At 36.1% G+C, this 25,099-nt stretch overlaps 1 protein-coding gene across 2 annotated transcripts; it reads left to right on the top strand.

Moving 5' to 3' along the window:
* On the top strand, positions 1-25,099 carry TMX3 (thioredoxin related transmembrane protein 3). 2 transcript variants are annotated; one of them, XM_072329501.1, is made up of 16 exons: positions 1-133; positions 385-439; positions 4,629-4,668; positions 5,650-5,773; positions 7,897-7,942; positions 9,367-9,447; positions 10,458-10,557; positions 10,768-10,845; positions 13,067-13,133; positions 14,045-14,143; positions 15,024-15,081; positions 16,217-16,270; positions 16,599-16,655; positions 18,527-18,656; positions 20,825-20,893; positions 22,219-25,099. In XM_072329501.1, the coding sequence occupies exons 1-16, from the start codon at positions 16-18 to the stop codon at positions 22,483-22,485; spliced, it is 1,443 nt and encodes a 480-aa protein (XP_072185602.1). In that variant the 5' UTR covers positions 1-15; the 3' UTR covers positions 22,486-25,099. The 2 variants fall into 2 exon arrangements, with proteins under 2 accessions (XP_072185602.1, XP_072185601.1); XM_072329500.1 differs by having other exon boundaries at positions 382-439.

The raw sequence follows: 25,099 nt of genomic DNA, 5'->3' as shown, positions 1-25,099 counted from the left end.
CCGCGCCGCCCGCCCATGCGCAGTGAGGGAAGGTCGGCGCTGCGCCGTGCCGCTTCCCCTTCCGGCCGTGCCTGGTCTCCTGTCAACATGGCAGCGTTGGGCGAGCGGCCGCGGTGCCTGTGGGCGGCGGCAGGTAACGGCCGTGCGGGATGCGCCCGGTGCAGGGACCGAGGGAGAGCGACGGGCCCCGGGGCGGAAGAACGGCCCAGGGGAGGCTGGCAGTGACGCGGCGTGAGGAGGCGGCGGCGGGTGGTGCGGGGACGGGGAGCCGCGGCGGGGGTGACGGGAGGCGAGGGCTGGGAGAGGGCCCCGGGTCGAGAGAAGGACTCCGAGTGGGCACCCCCAGCCCTGCCGGGGTCACTCACAGTACTTCTCTCCCAGCAGTGGTTGCGCTGGCGTTGGCATCAGAGGCGGCTTTTGTGGAGGATCTGGATGAATCGTAAGTACTGGGTGCGACTTGAGGTGCTAATTAAAAATCACTCGGTTTTCTATGTCAGGACAGGGGAAGTGGGTGGTGGTTCTCAGGCCAGCAGCTCTGTGCAGTGTAAGGCTGTCCAGAACATTGCTCGGGAAAAGTGCTAATTCCTCTTAGAAGGAATAATAGGAATTTTGGGGCTTGTATTTATTAGGTGTCATCAACTAAGCCGGGGAGTGTTTTCATTTTGTGGTTTTGTTTTAAGCTGTTATTTCAGGAGATGTCAGGACTTCATTCTTCTTTCTCTTTCTTTTTGGTTGAATAACGACATTGGTGGGCAGATAGCTGCCCCAAGTTAAAGCTGATTGTGTTCATGTAGATTTTCATTCCGCTGCGTAGTTGCAACAAGGAGTTGGGAGAAAAAGTGCATTGATGCATGGCCAGAAAGGGAAGAGGAATAAGGCAGGCTTGCTGGACTGGTTCATGACTGGTTCGTGGAGTGCTGCTTATGTTCCTGGGCAAAAATATGCTTTTACAGCAAATTTAACCTTAGTACTGTGGGGGTGTTGAAATACATAGTCCTGCTCTGGTCAGTCTTGGAGGTCTTTTCCAACCTTAATGACTCTATGGGTCCACTTGCAGTTCCCTCTAAAAACTGACTTTCTACAGGTGAATGTAACTTTTTGTTAGATCAGCAAATTGATTTGAAGTACTACGAGGCAGCACAATTATTGAAATGGAAAGTATAGAAGATACTTCCTGAGAAGATTAGGAGGAAGAGAACGTATTAGATAGCTGTTTTGTGATCAATTTTTGTCAGTCACAGGTAGTGATTTTATGAGAGTTCAATGCACGATGGCTTCCTTTATGTAGCTGAGCAGTTAGAAAACTACTTTTTTTTTTCTTTTAACATACTGCTGATTCATCAGGAGCAGTTAATCGTGGGATTAAATGAGGCGTGGTGAAATAATGGGGTAGGAAATGGGAATGTATTGAAAGGTTATCAAAGAGAGATACCTGAGCATCTCTGCATCATGTTTAAAGTGTTGTTAAAGAAAAGCACAGTAACTACTTGGAGTTGATTTTCAAAGCTGGTTTGTGATCCTTGCCTTGTATTTTCAGAGACTGAAGATAAAGAGTTTGCATGAATAAAATAATGTGCATCTATGCACTCACATCATGTTGTCACATTGTGTTTCTTCAGATGTAAGCTTAAATGTAATTGTTGTTGGGAGTGAAAAAAGAATAGTTCTGTAGTCATGTTGTGTAACTTTTGTGGAATAGCTGATAATTGAAAATCCAGTTTTAGAACGCTTTGCTTTTTCAGCTATGTACCTGTACCAGTTTCTGTATTTGCAGTTGGAAATGGGAATTAAGTTGAGACTTGTTCAGGACAATCTTTTCTTTTTAGCTGCTTGGCTAAAGCTAAAAGTTTCCCTCTTTAAAAAAAATGCACGCTATGGAGTTTTTGCTGATAATGCAAACTTGTTTTGTTTATTGCCAATTTTATTTATTTATTTATTTATTTATTTTTGTGGTTGCAAACAATGCCTGTTAGCACAACATGCAAGTCTCTTTCCCATGTTTTTAGGACAGGGGAAAACAAGTAGCAGAGAATAACTAACAGAGGTACGAGTTACTCAGCATCACCCAACTGGGCCATTGAAGGCATGCAAACTAAGAGCAATGGTTCCTGTCAGTTTCTTCTGACCTTAACTGGTTCTACCTCAGATTGGTTTCTCATCTTGCAGTATTTGCAGAGTTCAGTGTGATTATGAAACAGGTCTGTAACCTTACTCAAAATCAAGTATTTTTTCTATCTGTGAGGATTCTGTGGGAGCTCATCCCAGGATCGGAAATGGTGTAAGGGGATTGAGAAAGGAGAGGGAGGAGTGGAAGCAGCAGCTTCCGATTTAAGTGGAAGCTTAAAAAGCTTAAAGCTTCCGCTTTAAGTCCTTTGGAATTGAGTCCTTCATCTTTAGTTTGATTTCATGCTGATTTCTTTTTACAGTAAATAATTCAATGTGTATGTATATTAAGTGGAGGCTGAGGTAGTACTTGATCACAGAGTTCAAGGTGTTGTGAGGTTATATGTCTTTCAGACAAATCATGTTATTCAAGGAAATGGGATTCCTGTATCATTTTTCCACCGGGGTGACTTGACAGCAAGAGGGCTGCGTAGGGCAGTTAACAAAAAGCACTGGTATTTTACTTTTGGAAATGTGTTTACAGGACCTAGAAACAGCACCTTCAGAAAATGCTGAAATACCTGTTTGTACAGATACCTCATTTTTTCTCCAGCTGTGTGGTTAGCTTCTTTAATAAAGTCTAATAATTTAATCATTAACAAAAAATAACTTTCTGAACTCAAACTTGTTTGGGTAATGTTAAGGTTTGGATTTTAGTTCCTTGAGTTGATATTTTAACTAAATATGAGCCTTTAAATGAGTTATACAGCTTATGCTACAGTTTTAACAGTAATAAAAATTATCTTACAATATATTAGGCCCAGTGAATATACTATCAGAATTATAAAGTTCAATTGGAATGCAGAGTCTTCAGATAGTTCCTTTCTATCATTCTTGTTCATGCTGTATGCCTTCATGTAAGATTTCAGCTTACCTCCTAAGTGCTTTAATGTTCTGTGTAATTTCCTACTAAAGTGCCATTCCTCTTGATACAGTCATATCTGATAGGGTGGAGAAAAAGTCATTGTAAATTCTTGTTTTACAAAACAAAGGTGATATTCTAAATATGTAGGTTGCTCCAAAAATAATTCCTACTATTTATTTCCAGGGAAGCCACAACAGATACAAAAAGCACACTAGCACTGTTTGGTGGAGCAATTTGTCAGCTACAAAACACTGTTTTTCAACATAGTCGTAGCCATTAGTCAATTTGTATAGATGAATTGATAGAGATGTTCTTCATTTGGGGATATAACAGCTGTGCATGGCCATCCAGAATGTGGCTTGTCTTTAACTGTGTCGTCACCACTGCTGAAATGCATCACCCAGAACCTCACCGTGCTCAAATCCACTGTTCTGTCTCCATAAACGTTCAGCAAGTGTTGATGGATATCAGAGTGCCATTTTTTCCACATGGAGGACTTCAGTTCCGTACCTTTGTTTCACGCACACTCCCACGTCAGACACCGTTCTGTCAGACTACCCTTCTGCTTCCCTCTGTTATATGGCAACAAGATGTAATAGAGCATTGATGATAAGCTCAGCCTTGTCTGCTGTTGTACCACCAACACTTGCCTCTGACGTTGTAGACCAATGTAATAAAATAGGCATTACTTTTGGTGCAGCCCTCATACAAATGCAGCCCAATATCTGATGATTCAGTAGCTGGTTTCTACTTCTTGCATCATTGCCAATTATTTGTCTTTGTAGTGGGAATTTAGCTAGAGCTTCATTAGAGTTCTCATGAGATGCGAGGCTCCCCCTCGTTCTTTTGCTAATTTGCATGTTTTTGGTGAGGTAGGAAATTCAAGCAATTGTAGCGTGTTCTATTTTATTTTATTTCTATATTTTTATGCTTTTAATGACAAGTTTACAGTTAAAGGCAATCAGTTCGTTAGGATGTCATTGCTCTGACTTGAAAGGTATTTAATAGTACCGTGACTTCTAATGTTTTACTTTCAAATTAACTGTCTTCCAATAAGGTGTTTTTTTTTGTGTGTGTACTTTGTATAAACAGCTGAACGGATCCTCTTGTATTAGAGCAGATGATGTAGAGAGGTAGAACTTTGAAGGAAGCTGAACAAAAATTGCCTTGCGTGTTAACATAAGGATAATTTAGTCAGTGTACATTCAGTAAAGCTAGGATTAACAGTGTAAACCAGTGCTACAGGAAGATGAATACTATGTATTCTGAACAGTTATCGACATGCACTGTTTAGTATAACTGTAATACCTGAAGAATACTTTTCTTCCTTGGATTCACATCATAATCAAATAGTTGTTGTGGAATTTTGGTATGCTTTATGGGTTCTATGTGGTTTTACTGTTTGTTAGTTATTTTGGCCTTGGTAAATGGTTATAAAAGTATAATTGATAAAGATTGTGCATGTGGTATCATGGGACTATTTAATTAAAAATAACTTTGCTCCTCCAAAGAAGAAACAAACTGCAATCTAATGTCTGTAGTTTTAAAATCTAATTATAGACTTTGACTAATAAATTCATTTTATTTTTTTCCCTCCTAGGTTTAAAGAAAATCGCAAAGATGATATTTGGCTTGTAGATGTGAGTATAGAAGGAATAATTGGAAGAGTTGTCCATGAGATCACACCAAGCTAGTTGAACTCAAAACACAAAGTGTACATTGTTACACTCTGTAGTGGGGCTGCTTCATCTTTTGGAAAAGCATTTGTATGTGGTGCAGAAAAGTTACATCGCTAGTTTTTTCTGGCAGGATGGATAAGCAGTTCTCAACTAACTTTTGCTAAATATTTAGCATTACCACATCAAAAATATGAAATGTTCCATTCTTTCTTATATATTTGGAAAGAGATGTGATACTTTTCAGGAAGGAAAACTGTAAATGCAGTTTCAAGATAGATTAGTAATGTACAGGAAGATAAAATCCAACTTTGTCAACTTGTGGCCTGATTACATTTCCAAAATGCTTGAATCTTCTCTGTTAATTTTACTGGGGCATTGTAGCAAGGTAGGCAAGAAGATAAAATGGAGTTTCACATCTCTGACCTTGAAAAAAATAGAATTGATTTTACACTGTGTTTGTATAAAAGTAGTTGCTTGAAAAACTGAGATCCAGAGGACAGCTTTGGAAGTATGTGTGTGCATGTGTCTATATAAATATACAGTCTCCTTTTCAAAGAAATAATATATATATATATATATATATATATATATTTTTTTTTTTTTTTTGGCAAATTAAATTTATATTCCTGGATAGACTGATTATATGCTTTAACTTTACACACACACACACACAAAAGGCAAATACTTCAAGACTCTTTATTTTAATATGTTGCTACACAGTCTGTTTGGGGGGGTATAAAAGGGCTATGACTGAGTACATTGTTTTATAATTTTTGCTTTTAAATTAAATTACTACCAAATCTTAAAAGCTGGCTTGATCACTCTATCTTTGTAAGTAACTTCCAGGTTTATTTTCATACAACTTAATGAAGAACAAAGTTGGAAAATAAACCTTGCCAATGTATCTGACTTTTTATTTAATCCAGTGTATTTTCTTTTCAGTTTTACGCGCCATGGTGTGGTCACTGCAAGAAATTAGAGCCTGTGTGGAATGAAGTGGGTATGGAAATGAGAAACATGGGCTCTCCAGTAAAAGTTGGGAAGATGGATGCAACTTCCTTCTCTAGTAAGTATGCTTTGATTGAAGATAATTTTCTAATGGATTCAAAACAGAAGCTATTCTTACTTCTTTTCATTAGTTGTTATATTGTTCTGTAACATGTTCATGTAAAAGCAGTTACTGGGAAACAATCTCCTGATTTTTCTTTCTGAAAGTGACAACATGCTGTGTGTACTTTTTTTATTGTACTTACTGCTGGTTGCATGGGGGGTTCTTAGCAAATGGAAGGTGAAAGCTTTTAAAAGATATCCCTTTTGATATGCTTCTTAGAATACCTTTATACAAATGTTTCTGAGTAGTGTTTCTCTTGACAACATCCAATTTAACCACATTTTATATTCCTTGTATTAATGTTGGGCAAGTGTTTTTGTTCTTGCTGTTATTCTTTTTAGGTCATTACTCCTTGAAACATTAAACCAAAAACCAACTGAAATCACTGAAGTCATTATGCTAATGTTCAGCCAATTTCTCCCCATGCTTCTCTATAAACGTTTTCTTGAAGAACCAGTTTGAGCTATATTAATGCTTTCATTTTTGATGATACCTTTCAATGTACCGACTCTAGAGTGTTTTCAGGAATAGAAACTAACAAAATTTGAGGTGTTCAAAGAAGTGGTTTTGGTAGAGGTGAGATTTTTTTTTTTGCCTGTTTTCTTAGTGTGCTTGTCTATTTGCATTTCACTTAAATCTGTGCAGGAGGGCATAGGGAACAGTAGGGTCCATGTGATACCTGTGTGCAGTTAAAACCAAGTATTCAGGACTGTTTTATTTACATAAAATTTTAAACAGAGTTTCTTCAGTGACAATTGAATTTCTTCATACTTAATATAGCAGTGGGGCACATATAAGTGGCAGAAAAGAATATGGAGGTTGTGTGTAACTAGTTTTGTGTTTCTAATAGGAACATGAAGCAACATGAAAAGTCTGAATTTTGAGTAGCTTGCCATCAGAATGTTGTGATGGAAACTACACAGAGCATCTAATAAATGCAGTGGTTATACTAACAGAACTGATACCTGGTGCATTAGTTGAATCTTTGTGCAAGTTTGCCTTAAAGTCCATTGAATGTTATCAAGACAGAAATAAATTGCACTTAGCGCTAGCATAATTGCTGTTATTTGCCTGTACAGTGTTCTTTGTATTAACAAGTGACACTGGTGCTACAGATAAATCACTTGAGAGGATTTCAGTAATCTCCATGGATGGGATGTTTTTAAAAACAAAACAGAAAAACAAGCTGCCTATTCTGTAGTTTTCTTGAATGTACTGAAGAGTTCTGTGGGGAGAAATAAACTATGTAGTGATAGCCCTTATGATTAAACATATTAAACATATGTGTTAACACATCTTAATGGATTCTAGTTTTTAATGAAATAAATATAAGAGGAAAGGATCAGAATGAAGTGAGCACAGACCAAGTGTTCCTCTGCGTGAGATGCTAGTATGTGAGCTGCCAATTTTAATGGCAATTCTGTACAATTTGTGTTCACCTCAACAAACAATTTTAGAGTCATATTCTAAACTGTTATTCAGAGTCCTGCATGTGATCCTCCTACATCTGCTACTGTGGCATGGGATTGGTAGCTTCAGAATGTTCATGTTTTAGAATGTTTTGGTACATTTTTAGCTCTTCTTTCCTTCTCCAATGCGGAGATAATGCAGAGGCATTATCGTCAGTTTAGACTTATGCTAGGTTTTTCTTCTTTTCTTTAAGGAGTACTTATTTTGACTTCTGGAAAACACTGAATTGCTTGGAAACTGTTGTTAAAAGTGGCAGTTGCTACAATCACAACTGTAAAGGATGTTCCAAATATCAAGATACAACATTTTCAGCAAATGTGAGGCAGGGTGGGGATGGATGTTTACAGACCCTACGTCCATGATACTTAATTCTTATCTCAAATACTTCCAGCTGGTTGTACGTGTGGTTCATATTAAATGCATAATACCTTGTAGTGGAAATTGACTAAACACTTATGCTTAGAGGATTCTCATGCCATTTTATTTCTGACATGTAAATTGGGAGCCTCTGCATTTATTTATGTGCCATGAATAGGAAACTGCTTATACCTTAAGGTGAGTGAGTGAACAAGACTTGGTTCAGTTTGGCATTAATGCATATGTTTCAGGTATTGCATCTGAATTCGGAGTGCGAGGCTATCCAACAATTAAGCTGTAAGTTGATGTTTCTTGCTGAATTATCTTGAACTTGGTCTTTCCCTACATGTATTTGATAAGTCTGAAAGATGGAGTTTTCCATTTTAAAAACTACAAAGCAAACAGAAAACGTTATCCAAATTGTTTAAAAAAAAAAAAAAAAAAGTGTAGTAGTTTTGGAATCCATTTTGCTGCTGTTTTAAATGCAACTTTAAAAGTGTGTATATGTATTTATATGAAATACTAAATGGAATTTCATGTACCAACTGGTTTGAAGTCTTGAGAGTGATCCAGGCAGTAATTGCACATCTAAGTCTTTTCATTGACTTCTCTAAGCTGTTAATTTCCCTTCCTTATTTTCAATTACCCTTCTCTTCCCTTTGGTGTTCCTGAAAGTTTTATATAAGTGACAGTGGTGATTATTGGGTTACTGTATAGGTAGAAGTGTGAGAGCAGTTGTTTGACAGTGGATGCTCAGGTAGCTTTTCTTCTTGCATCACTAACTGGAAAGTTAATGGAGGTTAACACTTATTTAAGGAAAGAAAAAAAAAATAAATTCAAGCCATTATGGTGCTATACATACTCACTTTTAATGCATGTAGTGCATGGTCCAATACGAAGTCAGTTTGAATAGTAATGTGGATCACTTTTCACGAGTTATCTACATAGGGCTTGTTCACAGCATATGCTTTTTTCAGCATAAGATTCATTATATCTATTAGATTTTTAAATTGCATTTCTCAGAAATGACTCAAATATTGAGCATGGAAAAATAAATTTATTGCCATATAGAAGTATAGAAATCTGTTTTAAGATTACTTTCTTCACATGGGCTCCCCAAGCTTGCCTGGCTTCAAAGAAAGCCTCTTGGGATGTAGTAAGCCATAATTAAATATACGTGTGTCAGGAAAGTATAATAAATTGACAAGCACTTTGTGGAATCTTTAATGCATACGTTTAGAAAGTTTTGCAAATCATTTGGTACTTCTCAATTAACAAATAAAAGAAAAAAAAACATGTTGGAGTTGTTCTAGTTGTGTTGAGTTTATAAGCAAACATTCCTAGCAGCTTCTGTATTTATGAAGTAAATGATGTCTGTACACCAGAAAAAAAAATCATAACAGAATGGTAAATGTTTTTAGATATTATTATTATTATATATTGTATAAATAGTTTTTTACGCTATTACATTACTGATTACATTGCTAATTGCTTGTTGTTGATGAATATTTGAAAAATAATTTTGCTTATCATTTGTTAACAAGTGACTAGTAAAAGTTTGAGTAACTCTGCATGTGTGGATAAAATTTGTTTGATTTTAATTTTGTTCTTCAGAGTCTGTGACTTCTTAATGTGAGCTAATTCTTTCTTCCTTGTGGCTTTTGTTTGTTTGTTTGTTTATTTTGGTTTGTTGTTTTTCTTTGCCTTTCTCATTTATCTAGCTTAAAAGGTGACTTGGCATACAACTACAGAGGACCTAGGACCAAAGATGATATAATTGAATTCGCTAACAGAGTAGCAGGGTAAGTGTACATTTCCTTGAGGCTTCTGACTTCAAACTTCCGTAGTATTTTGAGCTGGGCCAAAAATGCAAGTGATTAAAAAATGATTAAAAAAAAAATAAATACCTTGACTTTAAACATTATACACAACATGCATGTGGTTGCCTGTGAGCTTCGTGTTGAGTGATGTGGAGAAGGCAAATAGGAACCAACTAGTCATAGTTGTAATTCTTTATCATGCAAGATCTGGGGCTTTTCAAAGAAGTAGAAACTATGGACAAATGAAATTCATAGTAGCCACAGACAAAACTTACTGACATAAATGTGGTTTAATATATGGATATCATGACGAAGACAGAATCTGTTTGATATTCCAATTTTCCTTAAAAATCTGTAAAATGTATGCATGTGCATCAGCAAAGCTGTGGCAGTTAGCAGCATAAGGAAATTACTTTTAAAGAATTGTTCACAACAATTTCTGATGTTCATAATTTTTTCTTTCCTCCTGGTGGCCTGCAGCCTCCAAATTTTGAGTAGAAAAAAAACAATGATGCTTCTTCCTTTCATCCTTAGATACAATTAAGTGATATTCATATAGTCATCTGATACTAATTATATGAAATGGTTGAAAATTCTGTAGTGTAGAAGTATCAATGATCTCTGATAGCATATAAATTTTTTTAAAGAATGTTTCTAAAACCACACCTGCTGTACTTCAATTCAGAAATTTTTCTCTCAGATGATTGTGCAGCTGGTAAGTGGCTTGGATAGTAACATCATAACAACATCTTGTTCTAAGATGCTGATCTAAAATGTTTGTGTATTGTTTAAGGAGCATAGTGAGTTTATTTTGAGAGACAGGATTTCTATTTTCTTTCTCTGACAGAAATTTAAAAAACGGGTAAATTTGGATTGGGAAATTTCAGAAACAAAACTACCTGTATTACATTTTCTTGGGGATTTCTACTTGTGATTTGGCAGCGTGCAGGAATTAAGATTTTTCTTTATCTTCTTTCTTTTTTTTTTTCCAGACCTCTTATCAGGCCGCTTCCTAGCCAGCATATGTTTGAGCACGTGCGAAAGAGGCATCGTGTACTTTTTGTATATGTTGGTGGGGAATCTCCTTTAAAGGTTTGAAACTAGATTAAATTTATTTTAAAAGTTATTCCTTTGTACTCTCCACAGACATACTGTAAAATAACTTCTAGAAAGCTTAAAGACTGGAATTGATTTTACGGTTCTGTGTCCTAGCCATATTTCCTAATGAATAAGGAATGTTGCTGAACTTTAAAGCATCCTAAGGGCTAAACCATTAAAAAAAAAATGTTTGTATTTTTGCAGGAAAAATACATTGAAGTTGCTTCAGAACTAATTGTTTATACATACTTTTTTTCTGCCTCAGAAGATGTGCTACCTGAGGTAAGCTGTTCACTTCCTACTATGTCTGTAAAAATGTTATAGTTCTTCTTTTGCTGTTTTGGTGGCTTCTTGCAATGCATCTCTCCTTGATAGATTTCATATAATTTCACTGTTAAGTTTTTATGAGTCTACATCCTTTGTATTAACAAAGTGACTTGCTCAGCAATGTTAATAAACTGATTAAACCTTGTTAATAAAATTAAAGAGATGTACAGACATGTACAGCCCACACTGAATTCTGCAGAAGCTTCCCAAAAATTTGCATGCTTCCATTTTTATCCATTACAAAGCTCTTGTTGCTCCTGAAAAACGTTTCACCAGCCACTTTCAGAACTAGTTCAAGTGTTTATAGCATGGGATACCATACTATCAGGGAGTTCAGTGAAAAGATGAGTTCATTCCAGCTTGTATGATACAGCTGATCAGTTCTCTGATCGTTTGTCCAGGTATCAACCAGTCCAGTCTGCTGGCTGCAGAATCATGCTGTATTCTCTCTTGTTTGTGGGAGAGATGTTATGTGATAGAAAGGAAGTAATTTATGTTTATTCAAAAAGATTAAAAGTTTCTAACTGTTGTTACTTGAATGTTGAATGATATCTCTCTTATGAGGAAAGGCTGAGGGAGCTGAGTCTCTTCAGTTTGGATGAGACTGAGGGGTGAACTCATCAATGTTTGTAAATATGTAGAGGATTAGTGTCACAAGGATGCAGCTAGGCTCTTCTCAGTGACATCCAATGACAGAACAAGGGGCAATCGGTGCAAGCTGGAACATAGGAGTTTCCACATAATTTGACAAAAAACGTCTTTACAGTGAGGGGTGACAGAACACTGGAATAGGCTGCCTAGAGAGGTTATGGGGTCTCCTCTGGAAACAATCAAAACCTGCCTGGATGTGTTTCTGTGTGACCTAAGTGTTCCTGCTCCAGCAGGGAGATTGGACTAGATGGTCTTTCAGGGTCTTTCTACCCAATGTAATTTGCCACAAATGTTACATCATTGTAACTGAAGTAGTGACAGTACACTGTTTCTTTTCAGAGTAGCAAAAATGTTATGAAGTTACTGGTTGCTACCAGTAATGAGGCTTTTCGTGATGGGATGTGATGTTCATTGCTAGGCTTTGTTTTGTCATCTTAACTCATCTTGTTTCAAGCTATAGGTGTATGTTGTAAGGTGGACATAGGCTGATTTGATCTTTAAAGATGCTAAACTATGCTTTTGGTGAATAAGAGAATAAAGCATTCTCTAGAATAAATCTTCTTCTTGATCATGTGTATGATCAAAGTAGAAACCTACTGATTTTGCATTTCTTTTGGAGATATTAGAATGATTACAGAAGGCATGTTATTTGGAAAAGTACTCATTATACCGTTCTTATATTTCTCTAAACCATTAATAAATTAGAGACATGATTCATCATCATCACCACCAGGGCTAAAATTATGATAGTCTTTTATTAATCGTAGTTTCTATTCTACAATTCTAAATTTTTAACTTAAAATGATAGCTAACAGTAAGGACTAGATGCAGCGTTTTTTTGTTGTGTTTTATTGAGTTGACTGTGACTCTTAACTTCATCTTTACAAGGTTTTTATAGCTTGTGTATTTTTGAGTATATTGCTGGCCAAATGAATCCTAGTAGCATGTTTAGGATGGTGATGTATGCATTCATTGTTCTGTATGCTTATATTGAAGGCTGTTTGCAGGCTTGTCTGCTGAAATGTCTTTGTATTTCCATCAGCCTGAACACAGAAAATGACCTTTATTTAGTGGGGCATGTTATCAATATAATTCTCTTTAAGTCTCCTGTATTATTGACTGTCCGTTCAGTAAAAGTTTCTATATGGCAGATATACTGACAGCAGCACAAATTGAAAGCAGAGAACTGTGCTTGTCGATACTCTCAAGTTATGACCTATTTAAAGATCATGTCAAATTTTAGTAAAACTTTCTGACAGTACTGCAGATACGTGTAAAAAATCCTGTTTGGTTTATATCTTATGAGACCTACCTGTTGAGGATAGCTTTATGTTTTCTTACTTGTTAATATTGCAGAAGATAGAATGTTTGTATTTAAAAATGTAGGCAGAGTGTGTTTAAATGTACTTGAATATTTTCCCCATGGTGTATTTTCCACACTTTGGAGATGTTTGTTTTTTTAAAAAAAAAAACAAACAAAACTTCCAATTTATTATGGATTAACTGAAGAACACCTCTCTTTCAGTATCTGACCTTGCCTGAACTACCTGCTGTTGTTGTATTCAAAGATGGAACTTACTTTGTGTATGATGGTAAGTAAAAGTGTACTTTACTTTAAAAGAAGATTCTGAAAGCAAATGTGGAGAAACTAGAGCAGGTGGGGTTGCTTATTTTAAGGCAAGATGGAGCAGTGCTGTACAGTTATACAGTCAATAGGTAAACAGAGGTTAAACAGGTGTTCTGTATGAAAGATTATTGTGATAGAAAGGTAATCTCTGATAAATGGAAAATGCTCACTGATGTTGAATGTAAGCAGTAAAGTTCACAAAGGAGCAATCTCCAGAGAAAGAGATCCTGCCTTAGTGGTAGTCAGCCTTTGAATGAGATCTGAGAGAGGTGGAGCCAAGCCACCTCTTCCATTAGCAGAATTACCTTCACCTGTGCTCCCTGAGCTGATTCATTGCTTGCCTCAGGTGGTTAATCAGAGGTTCAGGCTTTGATCAGCAGTTTCCCATACAAGTGTGATAAATAACAGCCCTTTGATTACAGCATAGGGAAAAGTTTGATTGCTTACAGAATAAAATACATTAGAGGAGGAATTGTCTTTGTCAGTACTGATGTTGAAATTAAAAAGTTTACTTTGTGTTATTCACTGACATGTAGCTTCCAGTGGTATTTCTTTACCTGCACCAAAACACTTAAATATTCTCCTTTACTCACTGTCCGAATCAGAAAGTAGATGAAAACCTGCTGAAGAGGAGTCACATATTAACATAAGCTTTGGGGAAGTCCAGATACAATGAACAACAGTTTTCATACCTGATAGATGACTTTTACTGTTCAAAATATATATGCTGATGTTTCAGGTATGAGAGCAAAGTACTGCTTGACATAATAATTCTGTTTCCTTGTGTTGCCCACAAAAAATGGAGGGAAAAGAAAAGTGGTATTTTCTCATTCACACAATGTGTGTTTAACTTTTACCATTTTTTTGTATTTTTAGAGTATGAAGATGGTGATTTGTCATCCTGGATAAATCGAGAAAGATTTCAAGGTTATCTTACTGTAGATGGCTTTACGCTGTATGAACTTGGAGATACAGGTGAGATGCTGCTATGTTTGAACATTGTTATCACTAAAATTAAACATTAAGAAAAAGCAAAGAGCAGTAAGAAAGGATACTTTTTATAAAAACAAAACAACAACAAAAAAACCCTACTTAATCTGGAAGTTAAAAGAGTCGATGATGTCCAACCAACTTCAAAAACAGGAGACTTTTGATACATCTTAGAGACTTCATCCAAAGCCTGTGCTAGACCCTTGATAACATATGTTATATGTTATCATATATGTCTAAGATAAGTATGTCTAAATTCAATATTCAGAAAAGCTTTCAATTTAACAATGATTTGGGTTTTATATAAATCATAAATTCTTGAAAAAACGTCAGAGTTTTATAAACAGATTTTAAAATGTCAGATGTGGATGAACTTGTTCAGGTAAGTATGTTATATAGATTACTTAGTAGCTGATTCAAGTATTTTAAGAGTAAATACCGTGAGCTAGGAAGTCTGTTGAAATGGACCTGTCCCAGAATACCTCTGTGTTTGGTGCAATATCTTGGAAGACAAATGAAAACTTTGCATCCGAGTAACTTCTGTATTGCTGTTAAAGTATGCATATGCTTAGGAAGCCATGGATATGCTGCGTTGATTTTTTTTATTTTTTTTTTTTATCAGGTCGGGATAATTTATAATCTAATCTCCCACTTAAAAACAAATTTATACTCAACGCTGCATTGTTTTCTTTGAGGTTCTAAAGATACAGAATGCCTGGGTTCTCACATGTTTGTGAAAGTAATGTTATATTTTAAAAAGGCATTTACTGAAGTGCTGTTACAAATGGTCCAGATGTTAGCATATATTCCATCTGAAAATGCAATTTCTTTTTAAATGGTTTCAAGTACTGTATTCCTTTTTTAGGCAAACTTGTGGCTATTGCAGTCATTGATGACAAAAACTCTTCAGTGGAACATACCAGGTACAGGGTTGAGTACTGGTGACATGGAGGAACGTAGCGGTGTGGTGGAGAACTAATTCATTGACTTATAAAATTTTGACGCTTTCTGGAAATTCCTTAAGAATTCAGAAATTCTAGACTAAATGAAAAGTTTTAATATTATGTTCTCTAGTTTGTGACATCATTATGACTTTGTTTATGGCCCTGTTGAAGTCCGTGTAGTTTTAAAGGGAGATTTTTAATGAGATCACATGAGCCGTGATTGCATAGTTCTTTAAGCCATTGTGTCACCTTTTTAAAGTCTTGTTTTTGGTGCAAGCCAGGATGCCGTTGGCCTTCTTGGCCACTTGGGCACACTGCTGGCTTATGTTCAGCCAAGCATCAGTCAATATCCCTGGGTCCATTTCCTCTACACAGTCTTCTAGCCACTCTGCCCCAAGCCTGTAGTACTGCCTGGGGTTGTTGTGGCCAAAGTGCAGGACCCAGCACTTGGCCTTGTTGAACCTCATCCCTTTGGCTTCAGCCCAGCTCTCCAGCCTGTCCAGATCCCTCTGTAGGGACTTGCTGCCCCCAGGCAGATCGACACTTCCAGCCATCTTGGTGTCATCTGCAAACTTAATGAGGGTATACTCACTGCCCTCATCCAGGTCATCAATAAAGGTATTGAAGAGGACAAACCTCAGCACTGAACCCAAATGAGGTTTAGTCATTAATGTTGTGCAGAACTTGGTTGAAAATACATTCTTAATGCGAGTCAAAATTTGCTAGAGATTTGGAAGAAGACTTTTCTCTGTTACTATATGATTGTATATGTAAGCAAAAAAATATTGTCCAAGTAGTGTGTATACTGTTTTGACAGATCGTCTTCAGATTTTCTCCAAGGTCACGATGTCATATGTTCAGATGATAATAGATAAAGCAAAGCAGTCTGACACTCTTTTTTTTTTTTTCCCCCCCTATTGATGCTGTATGCTAGATAGCCTTTAAAATCGAGGAAAATGAAGAAAGTGTTTTTTTGTTGATCGAGTGGGCAATTCTTATTGCTTATGAGATGCTATTTGCTACTTATTGAGGAAATCTCAGTGTTTAAATTTTGACAAAGTATATCGTGGATTGACAGACTATTGTTTTTTTTGTTGTTTTTTTCCCCCTCCAGACTGAAATCTATTATTCAGGAAGTTGCTAGAGATTATCGGGATCACTTTCACAGGTGTGCACACATTTCTACAATATCTTAAATGAACTTCTCCATTAACCTTTTAAGGCTGCAGTTACTTTTCTTTTTTCTACCTGAGAAATGGTATAGTCTATTTTTTTTTTAACCATACACTGACATTAGTTGACTGTTTCATTAACTGAGTGTGTTTTGCATAGCTGATTGTCCTGCAGCATTGCCTCTTTATTTATTTATTTATTCTGCATTATAAAGCTGATTGCGTACAATCAAATAAAAATATTTAGGACAAACTTATTTTAATGCTGAGACTCATCACTTACTTTGTTTTGTTTTATAATGTTTATCATTGCATTTCTTGCAGGGATTTCCAGTTTGGCCACATGGATGGAAATGACTACATCAATAGCTTACTAATGGAGTAAGTACATGCATATTTCATAGAATCATAGAATGGTTTGGGTTGGAAGGGACCTTTAAAATCATCTAGTTCCTATCCCTGTGCTACAGGCAGGGACACCTCCCTTTAGACCAGGTTGCTCAAAGCCCCATCCAGCCTGACATTCAATGCTTCCAAGGTGGGAGCATCTGCAACCTCACTGGGCAGCCTGTTCCAATATCTCACCACCCGCACAGTTAAGAATGTGTATCTGTAGAGAAACAGCATAAAGTGCTTAAAAGATGCAGTCTGTTTTCCAGTGTTATGTACTTAATACCTTTTGAAGTATATAAGTAGCCTAACAAGGTGTTTAATGTTTGTCCTTCCTCTGCAAAGATCTGTCACTAGAGAGTTTCAGTTGGTTGGTGTTTGCTGTTGACTTGTTCTAGTCTGGCCTTCAAAATGAAGGAAGGGCATAACAAAAATATGTCAGCTTTGTACTGGAGTAGTATTCTAAGTCCCTTTCTTGCTGATTAAAGCACACACCATGAGCATCTGAAGTATTCTGCAGTATCCATCTTCCACAGTGTCTGTCTGGTATCTGTCTGGTCTTGCGGCTCTTGTGGATGCTAGATCTAAGGCCGCAACAGGACTACAAGGTCAAAAGTAAGAAAACAAGATAGATGTACAAATGCTCTATTATAAAACTGTTCCACTAAAAGCTTTAGGAGATTCATGAGGATTCCAGAAGTACTAGGTTGGTATTTCTGTGGAATGCCTCTAGATTTGGTTTAGTACCTGAACACAAGTAATTTGAAAACATCTGTCAATTGGAGCTAAATAGTGTGATTATTGATTCAGTGCCTCCTAGTTGCCAAAAAAATGAGATCCTACGCTCTTCATTACTTCCTTTCCTGTGTGAGCTCTACACTGTTTGCTGAGCTTCTGTTTATCTGACAAAAAAATGTTCCATTTTTCTGGTTAGGAGAGTTGGAGAGTTATTTTACTGATCCAACAAAATCCTAACTTTTTTAACTCAGCATAGTCTGCTGAGCACTGGAATTGATGTGCAAAGAAGCCAAGGAGAAAATATGTTCCCTAGGAGGAAGAAAATGAAGGGGAAGAACAAGCGTTATAAGTGATCTGGTGATAACTGTTAGATCTGTTCAGTTGGATTATTAATCTACAAAATATCTTAATTTATCATTTGTTGTGTATGGAAAGCTGCTGTTGAACTATTTGCAGTCTTTTAGTTTATTTCCTAAATAAAACATGCATTTCCTGTATAACTGGAAGTCAGCAGAATACATCGAGTACAAGTATTTGCTGTTTACGTGATTGCCTGGATATTTTGAGTATAATATTGCCAGGCCTTCAGTTTTCCACTAGGTGGCAGCAAATGGAAACAGGTGGAAAAAGCCTCTTGAAACAAGAGAAACCTTCTACAGAATATGTTTTATTCTTCTAGATGTGCATAACAACAAATACCCTTTCTTGACAAAGGACAAAATTATTCTACCAGTTGTCCCTAATAGAAATACACTTGCAGACTTAGATTTAGAATCATAGAACGCCAATAGATGCCAGTACTGCATTTGTAGTGCAAAGCTACTCTCTGAAATCTCATACTAATTGGAACGTCACAAGGTACTTTATTTGCAATCACTGTAGGTATGTAAAATACAGTAAGCTTTCAGTAGCTTCACTGACACAGGCAAGAAGAAAAAGTATTAATGAAAAACATGCTTGTATCATTACAGTGATTCTCTTTCTCTCTCCTTCTTTAAGAAACTGGTATTTGAGGTGCACATGGAGAAGATTTTTGATGTAGAATGTCCTTAAGTGATGTAGAAGTCATTTAAATTGCAATGGTGCAGATGGTAATTTTTTACGTCTAACCTTTATGTTTCCAGTGACTTGACAATTCCTACTATCGTCGTTTTGAATACCTCCAATCAGCAGTACTTTCTACCAGATAGGCACATTGAGAACACAGAAGACATGGTTCAGTTTATTAACAACATCTTGGATGGTACAGCTGAAGTAAGTCTTCGTAGTGACTTCAAATACATTGTTGGTGTTTATTTTACAAGATGTTGAAGTAGGAAAAAATGGTTGCTCTGATTGTCATGTCATATGCTTCATTTTCTTTTCTGTCTTCTTGTCTTGGACATTGTCAATAAATGTGTGATTCTGAGTTCAGGGTGTTCCTTTGCTCAGACTTCTAACTGCAGAACCTCTAATAGCAAGCAAATGTAGTTTTATTTTATAGAGTTTATTAAATTATCTTGAAATTGCTTTTACTGTTGTCACTGATTAATTGAGAACTTTTAATTCTCTTCCTGGTTTCCTTTAATTTTTTTTTTTTTTTTTTTTTCTGGTGAATTTAATTTGGTTCTATGATTTCTTTTGGGCAATGACTCAATAAATCTAGCAACTTCATGACTGATATGTTCTGATTCAGAGTGGTGGTGTGCTTCCTTTGTGTATTTCAGACACAAGCTTGCTCTTCCCTAACTGCTCTTAATGACTTTCTAACAAACCTAATCAATCCATGTACAGTTGATGGCTTGGACAGGTTGGTTTTTTTTTGTGTGTTAAAAAAGCAAACTCACGTTTTCTTCTACCCTCAGTGGACTGTAAGTTGAGCAAAAGGCTGCATTGTGGGGATAAGGAAAGACTGTATCAGAGCTCTTGTTTGTGCTCACAGGGCAAGATGGCTTCTCAGTTGAAAGAAGGCAGTGCTGACAAATCATACTGCTGCCTCCTGGAAGGCACTTTATGTTGAATGCCGTGTTAGTTGAATCTCACATCTCGTTGTGTCAACAGTTCTAGGGTGCTGAATAGTAATAACAAGTAAGGCTGTAGGCTGTTTCAGTCACATAGGATAAATTGGTTTATTTAGTCTGACAGATTAATATATCAACAACACAATATGGGTGGTTTCGCTTGCTGTTGATGACTTTACTGGCTAAGTATCCAAACACAAGGCAAGGGATATTCCAAGTAAATTCCTTAGTCACGTTTCTGTCTTCAGTTCTCAATTCTTTAATATCTTTAATTGCACTTGAAAACCCTGAATTGTTTTTATTAGCATCTGTTTAACTTTGTTTAAATATAGCTTTGTTTAAATATAACAGATTAAATTAGTTTGTCTGGTTTTTAACTTTGAGTAATTCTGTATTTGTGACGCCCTCTGTTTTTTCTTGTACTGTCATTTGTGTCTTTGTATGTTTTGTTTTACAGTATTTTAGCTAGAATGATTAAAGGACTGTCTGAATTAACAGCTTTCGTATGTATGTGAGAGAGCTAATACAAGATGGGACTTCATTTAAGCTAAATGATGTCTGTAGGCATAAAACAGCATTACTACAGATATGTTGAGACCCAAGAAATTGTCAGCCTTTAAAGTACAGTGGTAAACTAGTAATAGAATGTAAGGTTTCTGAACCACAGCAAAATTTCTGAGAAATGTGACAGTCCCTACCTCCTTTATTTGGAAGCTGTTGGAATAGTCACCTTATTATTCCATATGGTCTCGGTAGCTTTGTCTGAGTTCTTCATTTTTGAAATTTGCACTCTAAGGGTATTGGGTTGGGATCACTTTATGGTCAGCTGGTTTTCTCCAAAATGTAGATTCTCATCCTATTTGTTTCTCTGGCATCTTGAGGCAGGTGAAGACTGGTTTTATTCAGCATACAGATTAGGTTCAGATTCGTTTAGTATTTGGAAGTTCTGCTAATTTAGGTAGTAACGCAGATAGCTTGCGGCAAGCAGTATCAGGCTATTTTTCATTGCACACGTGTATCTTTTTGTTACTTTTTAGATTTTTCTAGCTGTTTCTGCTTTTTCCATAAATAGATACCCATCAGCTTACAGGAAGGTTCAGAAGTTCTCTTCAATTTTATAATTGTTACACTGGGACAGTTGTTAGTTTCTCCTTGTGTTTTTCCATGGTAAGAGGTGTTTAAGAGTGCCAGTTTGCTGTTAACCAGTTGCTTAAAATAATTGTGGGAAAATTTTTCTTGCGACTATTGATATGTTTGACTACACTAGAAAAGTTGGAGTTTCTGAGCATTGTGAGATGCAAGAGTAATTACTTTTCATTTCCTTCTAAAGGGACTTAAGATTTCAAGGTCTGAAGAATGAGCTTTTGGGATCATAACTGAAAAGTGTCAGCAGTTTTGACATGGTTCCATTTGAAATTTCAGGCACAAGGTGGTGACGGAGTTCTGCAGCGAATCAAGAGAATAGTCTATGATGCCAAGTCTACTGTAGTGGTAAGTTTTATATTTTGTAAATTACATAGTGTGGAGCAATGGAAGACAACGGTAATGCCTTCTACTAGGACAGGAGCATGCTTATGAAGGTATTTGTTAAGATTTAGTTTAAAAAGCCATTTTGAAGAAGGAGGCTCATTCTCTTTCCAGAGACAGGTGATGTCTTGAGAAGAGCATCATTTCTGGATGGAAATGCTGCTCCCTCAGCTGCTAACCTGTAAATGAGGTTAAGACCCTGAATCCACCCCTTCTGGTTGCTCAGGTGCATTGCTTGCCCCTGAGCTCTCTGGCTTAGCCATGCCTTGTCACCTGGTGCTCAGTCATTGGTTCAAACCATGACCTAGCAATTCCCATACAGATGGTAAGCTTATCAATCAAGATTCCTATGTTTTCTTAGGATTTAGAAGTATTTTTATATAAATCTTCTCATATATATGCTCAGTCACACACATGTATGCATTAGGTTTAAGCCTAATTAACTTCTTGATGAAAGTCTTCAATAACATTTTCTAGTGTGCTAAATATTCAGCATGCAGAGAATTTCTTATTTTCTCGCTCCCTTTCTGTATTAAAATCTGATGAATGTTTTAAGGGATAGAACAGGAAGAATTCAAAATGTTTTTCTTAACCCTCTTTTCATTGAAAGTGATAGCACTTTTACATTCTGAGGAAAGCTATTTAGGGCATAAACAGATTAAATACTTTACCTGATGTGGTTTTCAAACAAATATTTTATCATTCTTCTTGGAGAAGAACATGAATTTTTCTCTGCTTGTCATACCCAAAAAAAAGTCTTTGCTGTGAATTTGAATTCACGTTTATGTGTTTATGTGGCCTCCAGTGTTCTGCCAGCATGCAGCATTCATGCATCATTTTCTGAAACTAGAAGCTCTTCCTCTGGTGCAATAAGGTCTTTCAAGCTACTCTTTAATAGGAAGCTCCCTAATAACAGATGGCTTCTCTAGATCCCTTATGATGACTCAAGCTCATTTTTGAGAACGAGACGCAAATGAGAGTTTAAACTGGTTGTTTTAAAATGTAATTTTAACATTATTAGCACAATGGTTTCTCAAGCTTCAAACAATGAATAGAATTTGTAGCTAGTATGTTAACATTAGTCATCCTACTGGAACATTATAATGTTAATCTGAGAATATTTTTTAATATGCTTACAGTAGGATGGCTAAAATGACTACTTTGCCCTTCTTAACAAAACTGACTCAGATGTTCAGACATTAGTAAATTAATATGCAAAGTAATAAGTAATGAGGTAAATTTGTATGTTTAATGGAAGTGTTTTTGACTTCGAATCTGTGTTCCAACAGTCAGTATTCAAGAGTTCTCCACTTCTGGGATGCTTTCTCTTTGGGTTGCCCCTGGGTGTCATCAGCATAATGTGTTACGGAATCTGCACAGCTGATACAGATGGAGGTGTAGATGAACATGAGGCAGTTAAAAAGGAAAACAGCGATCGGGAGCTCACAGATGATGGCAGCGAGGAAGATCAAGAGGAGGAAAAGAATGGAAAATATACAGAACTTTCAGATGGAGAGCTTAAACACAAAGACCTATTGGAAAAGAAAAAAGACTAATGTGTTGAACAAAAAATCTCTAGAATTTCCAAATAGACTTATTTATTGAAGGTAGTCATTTATTGATGATCTTCATGAAAGAGGACCTATATGTGTCTGCGTTATGGTAGTTTTGACTTGCATGTGTTCAAATTTTCTCAGATATTGACAGGAAAAAGAACTGCAATAGGGATGTTCTCTCAATTGTCTTGAATGATTTTCAAAGGAATAGGAAGGAACTTGAAGGTACTTTTGGGGAGGTTTTTTATTGTTCGTTTCTAGAACAATGAGATAATGTTACTTGACCTTAGTATACCTGATGAACTGATAATAGTACAGCCCAGCTGAACACTCAAAATTAAGGATGTATATTAAGAAAATTTAAGAAATCTGTAATGTCTTTCAGAACCTTGATAGTTAAAGACAAGTTACGGTTTTTCCAGGAACTCACATGTTCTATTTTTGCACATTATTTTGGAAAAAGTAATTTTTTGTTATCAAGTTAAATGTAAATTGTTATAAACCAGAGGACTGTTTTATTATGTACTAATGTAATTACTGGCAGTCAAGAACATCTCTGTGATATACAACTTCTTAGCAGCTAAAAATTATCGGAGAACTACATTTTAAAACTTCTCAAACAAGGTTACACGGTGAATCATTTTATGCTTACCTAAACTTCTATCACAAATGATCATTTGTATTAAATTTCTCTGAAACTACAGTACAGCTTGATAAGGGATGACAAGTGCTCTGACTGTTTTGCCAGAATCCCACATGAAGAGCTTTTTGACCGATGTAACATGTTTACAGTGTTTAATTTAGATTGCTATAAGTCTTTGAGGTAGTTGGTGTTGATTCTGATATTTGAGACTGTTACCTAGAGAATTAATGGAGCATAATATGAACTTTCATACAGATTGATCAGTATAGTGCATATTTAATATCTACTTAGTCACTTTTAGTATGATTCTTTGAAAATGACTAATTTGTGTCTAGGATTGAAATCTCCAAGGCCTTTGACACTGATGCTATGAAGAGTACCATACAAACAGGACTTCCATTGTTCCTCATCTTGGTATTCGTGCTGTTTGTTTTTATTCCTCTTTTAAAGTAATATTACTATATAATACAGATTAAGTCCTCTGTTTAAGGCAGCTACATCACGTAAAAAATTACTATGCTGTAACTCTAAGGTAAGGCATTTTAAATTAGGACATTGGTAAACTTAAGTAGTCAAGTTCTGTGTTGGAGCAAACAATGATAACATAAAACATAAGTAAGGAAAATGAATTGCATCCTTTTTCGTTGTAGGAAGAAATTTTGTTCTTTTGTTTAAGTAGGTTGGTATTAGCTGGTTTCACGTTGCGGGGCAGGGTACAATAAGTAGATGACTATTACTGTTATAAACAAGGTCTAAATATTTTTCATAAAAAAGTGATTTTGGGGCCCCTTTTTCTTTCAGAACTAGAAGAAAAGATAGTAGTTTTGAATAGCAGGTGTCAGAGATGCTTTTTTTGGTTTCTGTTTTCTCCTTTTTCCTTCTGTGAATTGCATTTTTCTTTTTTTTTTTTTTTTTTCCATTATATTTGCATTATATTTGAGCTGGTTGTAAATAGTAAGTTGATTTTCCTTGCTTTTTTAATGTTGGTGTTTGTTTTTTTTTTTTCAATATGCAGGATACTTTGAGGTATATGTTTAGCATATACGTAAAGAGTGAGATGCTTATGAACATATTTAGAGTCATTTTTAATATGATCTAGAGCTCTTGAATTGCATTTTAAACCAATAATCACTCAAGGACAAAGCTGTAAGTTCCTTTGGAATTCAACGTAAGTCAGTGGTAATAATCAAAACATAGGACTATTAATATAGTATCATGTTTTCTTGATTTGTCTGTTGTTATGAGATTTCAAATACAAATCAATTACATATTTAATTTTGGCTTGGGCTGGAGACATGCAGCTTTTGACAAAAAGATGGATGTGATCAGTGGAAGGACACCCTTCTTTCTGTAGTATGTAATTAAGAAACCAGCAAAAAAACCCTGACCAACAGAAGTAAACAGAAACCCCATGAATTTTGTTGCATTGCAAAGAACTGCTTCATTTGTGACTTTTTATTTCTGTGGTTATTTTTTGTTTGTAATCAAAATAGTAGCCCAGTATCTTGCTGAGAAATCTTCTGTGATACAAAGATGAAAATGATAAATGCTGTGTAAGAAACACATCACACTGGGTTCTGATACAACTGTAACATTCAACTGCTGAAGAAGAAAATGTACCTCAGTCACTTCTGAACTGTATTATCAATCTGATGTGTACTGAGCTATTGAAAATCAAGCTTGAAATGTACTGCTGTTTTCACCAAGTCCTTGTCTCAGCTATGTTCAACAAGGCACAGGGAAAAGAAGAGCATATGAATCACAAACTGAGTGTAAGAAGTGATATGCAATTACGGGAACTTACTGCAGTCATGCAAATAATTTAGAGTGTTGTCTGAGGAGAATCTGTCACTTTATTCTTTTCTCAAATCTCTCGAGGTTTCCTAAAGCAACTTTACTGTCATAACCTCTTTTGAATTCATGAAATAATGCTGCTTATTGAATTCAAGTGTAAGCCTTTTGTTTTTCTAT

The sequence above is a fragment of the Excalfactoria chinensis genome, chromosome 2 (genome assembly GCF_039878825.1).
Source record: "Excalfactoria chinensis isolate bCotChi1 chromosome 2, bCotChi1.hap2, whole genome shotgun sequence".
NCBI lineage: Eukaryota > Metazoa > Chordata > Aves > Galliformes > Phasianidae > Excalfactoria > Excalfactoria chinensis.
Note: the sequence above shows the minus strand (reverse complement) of the source record. Positions and strands in the feature narration are given on the sequence as shown.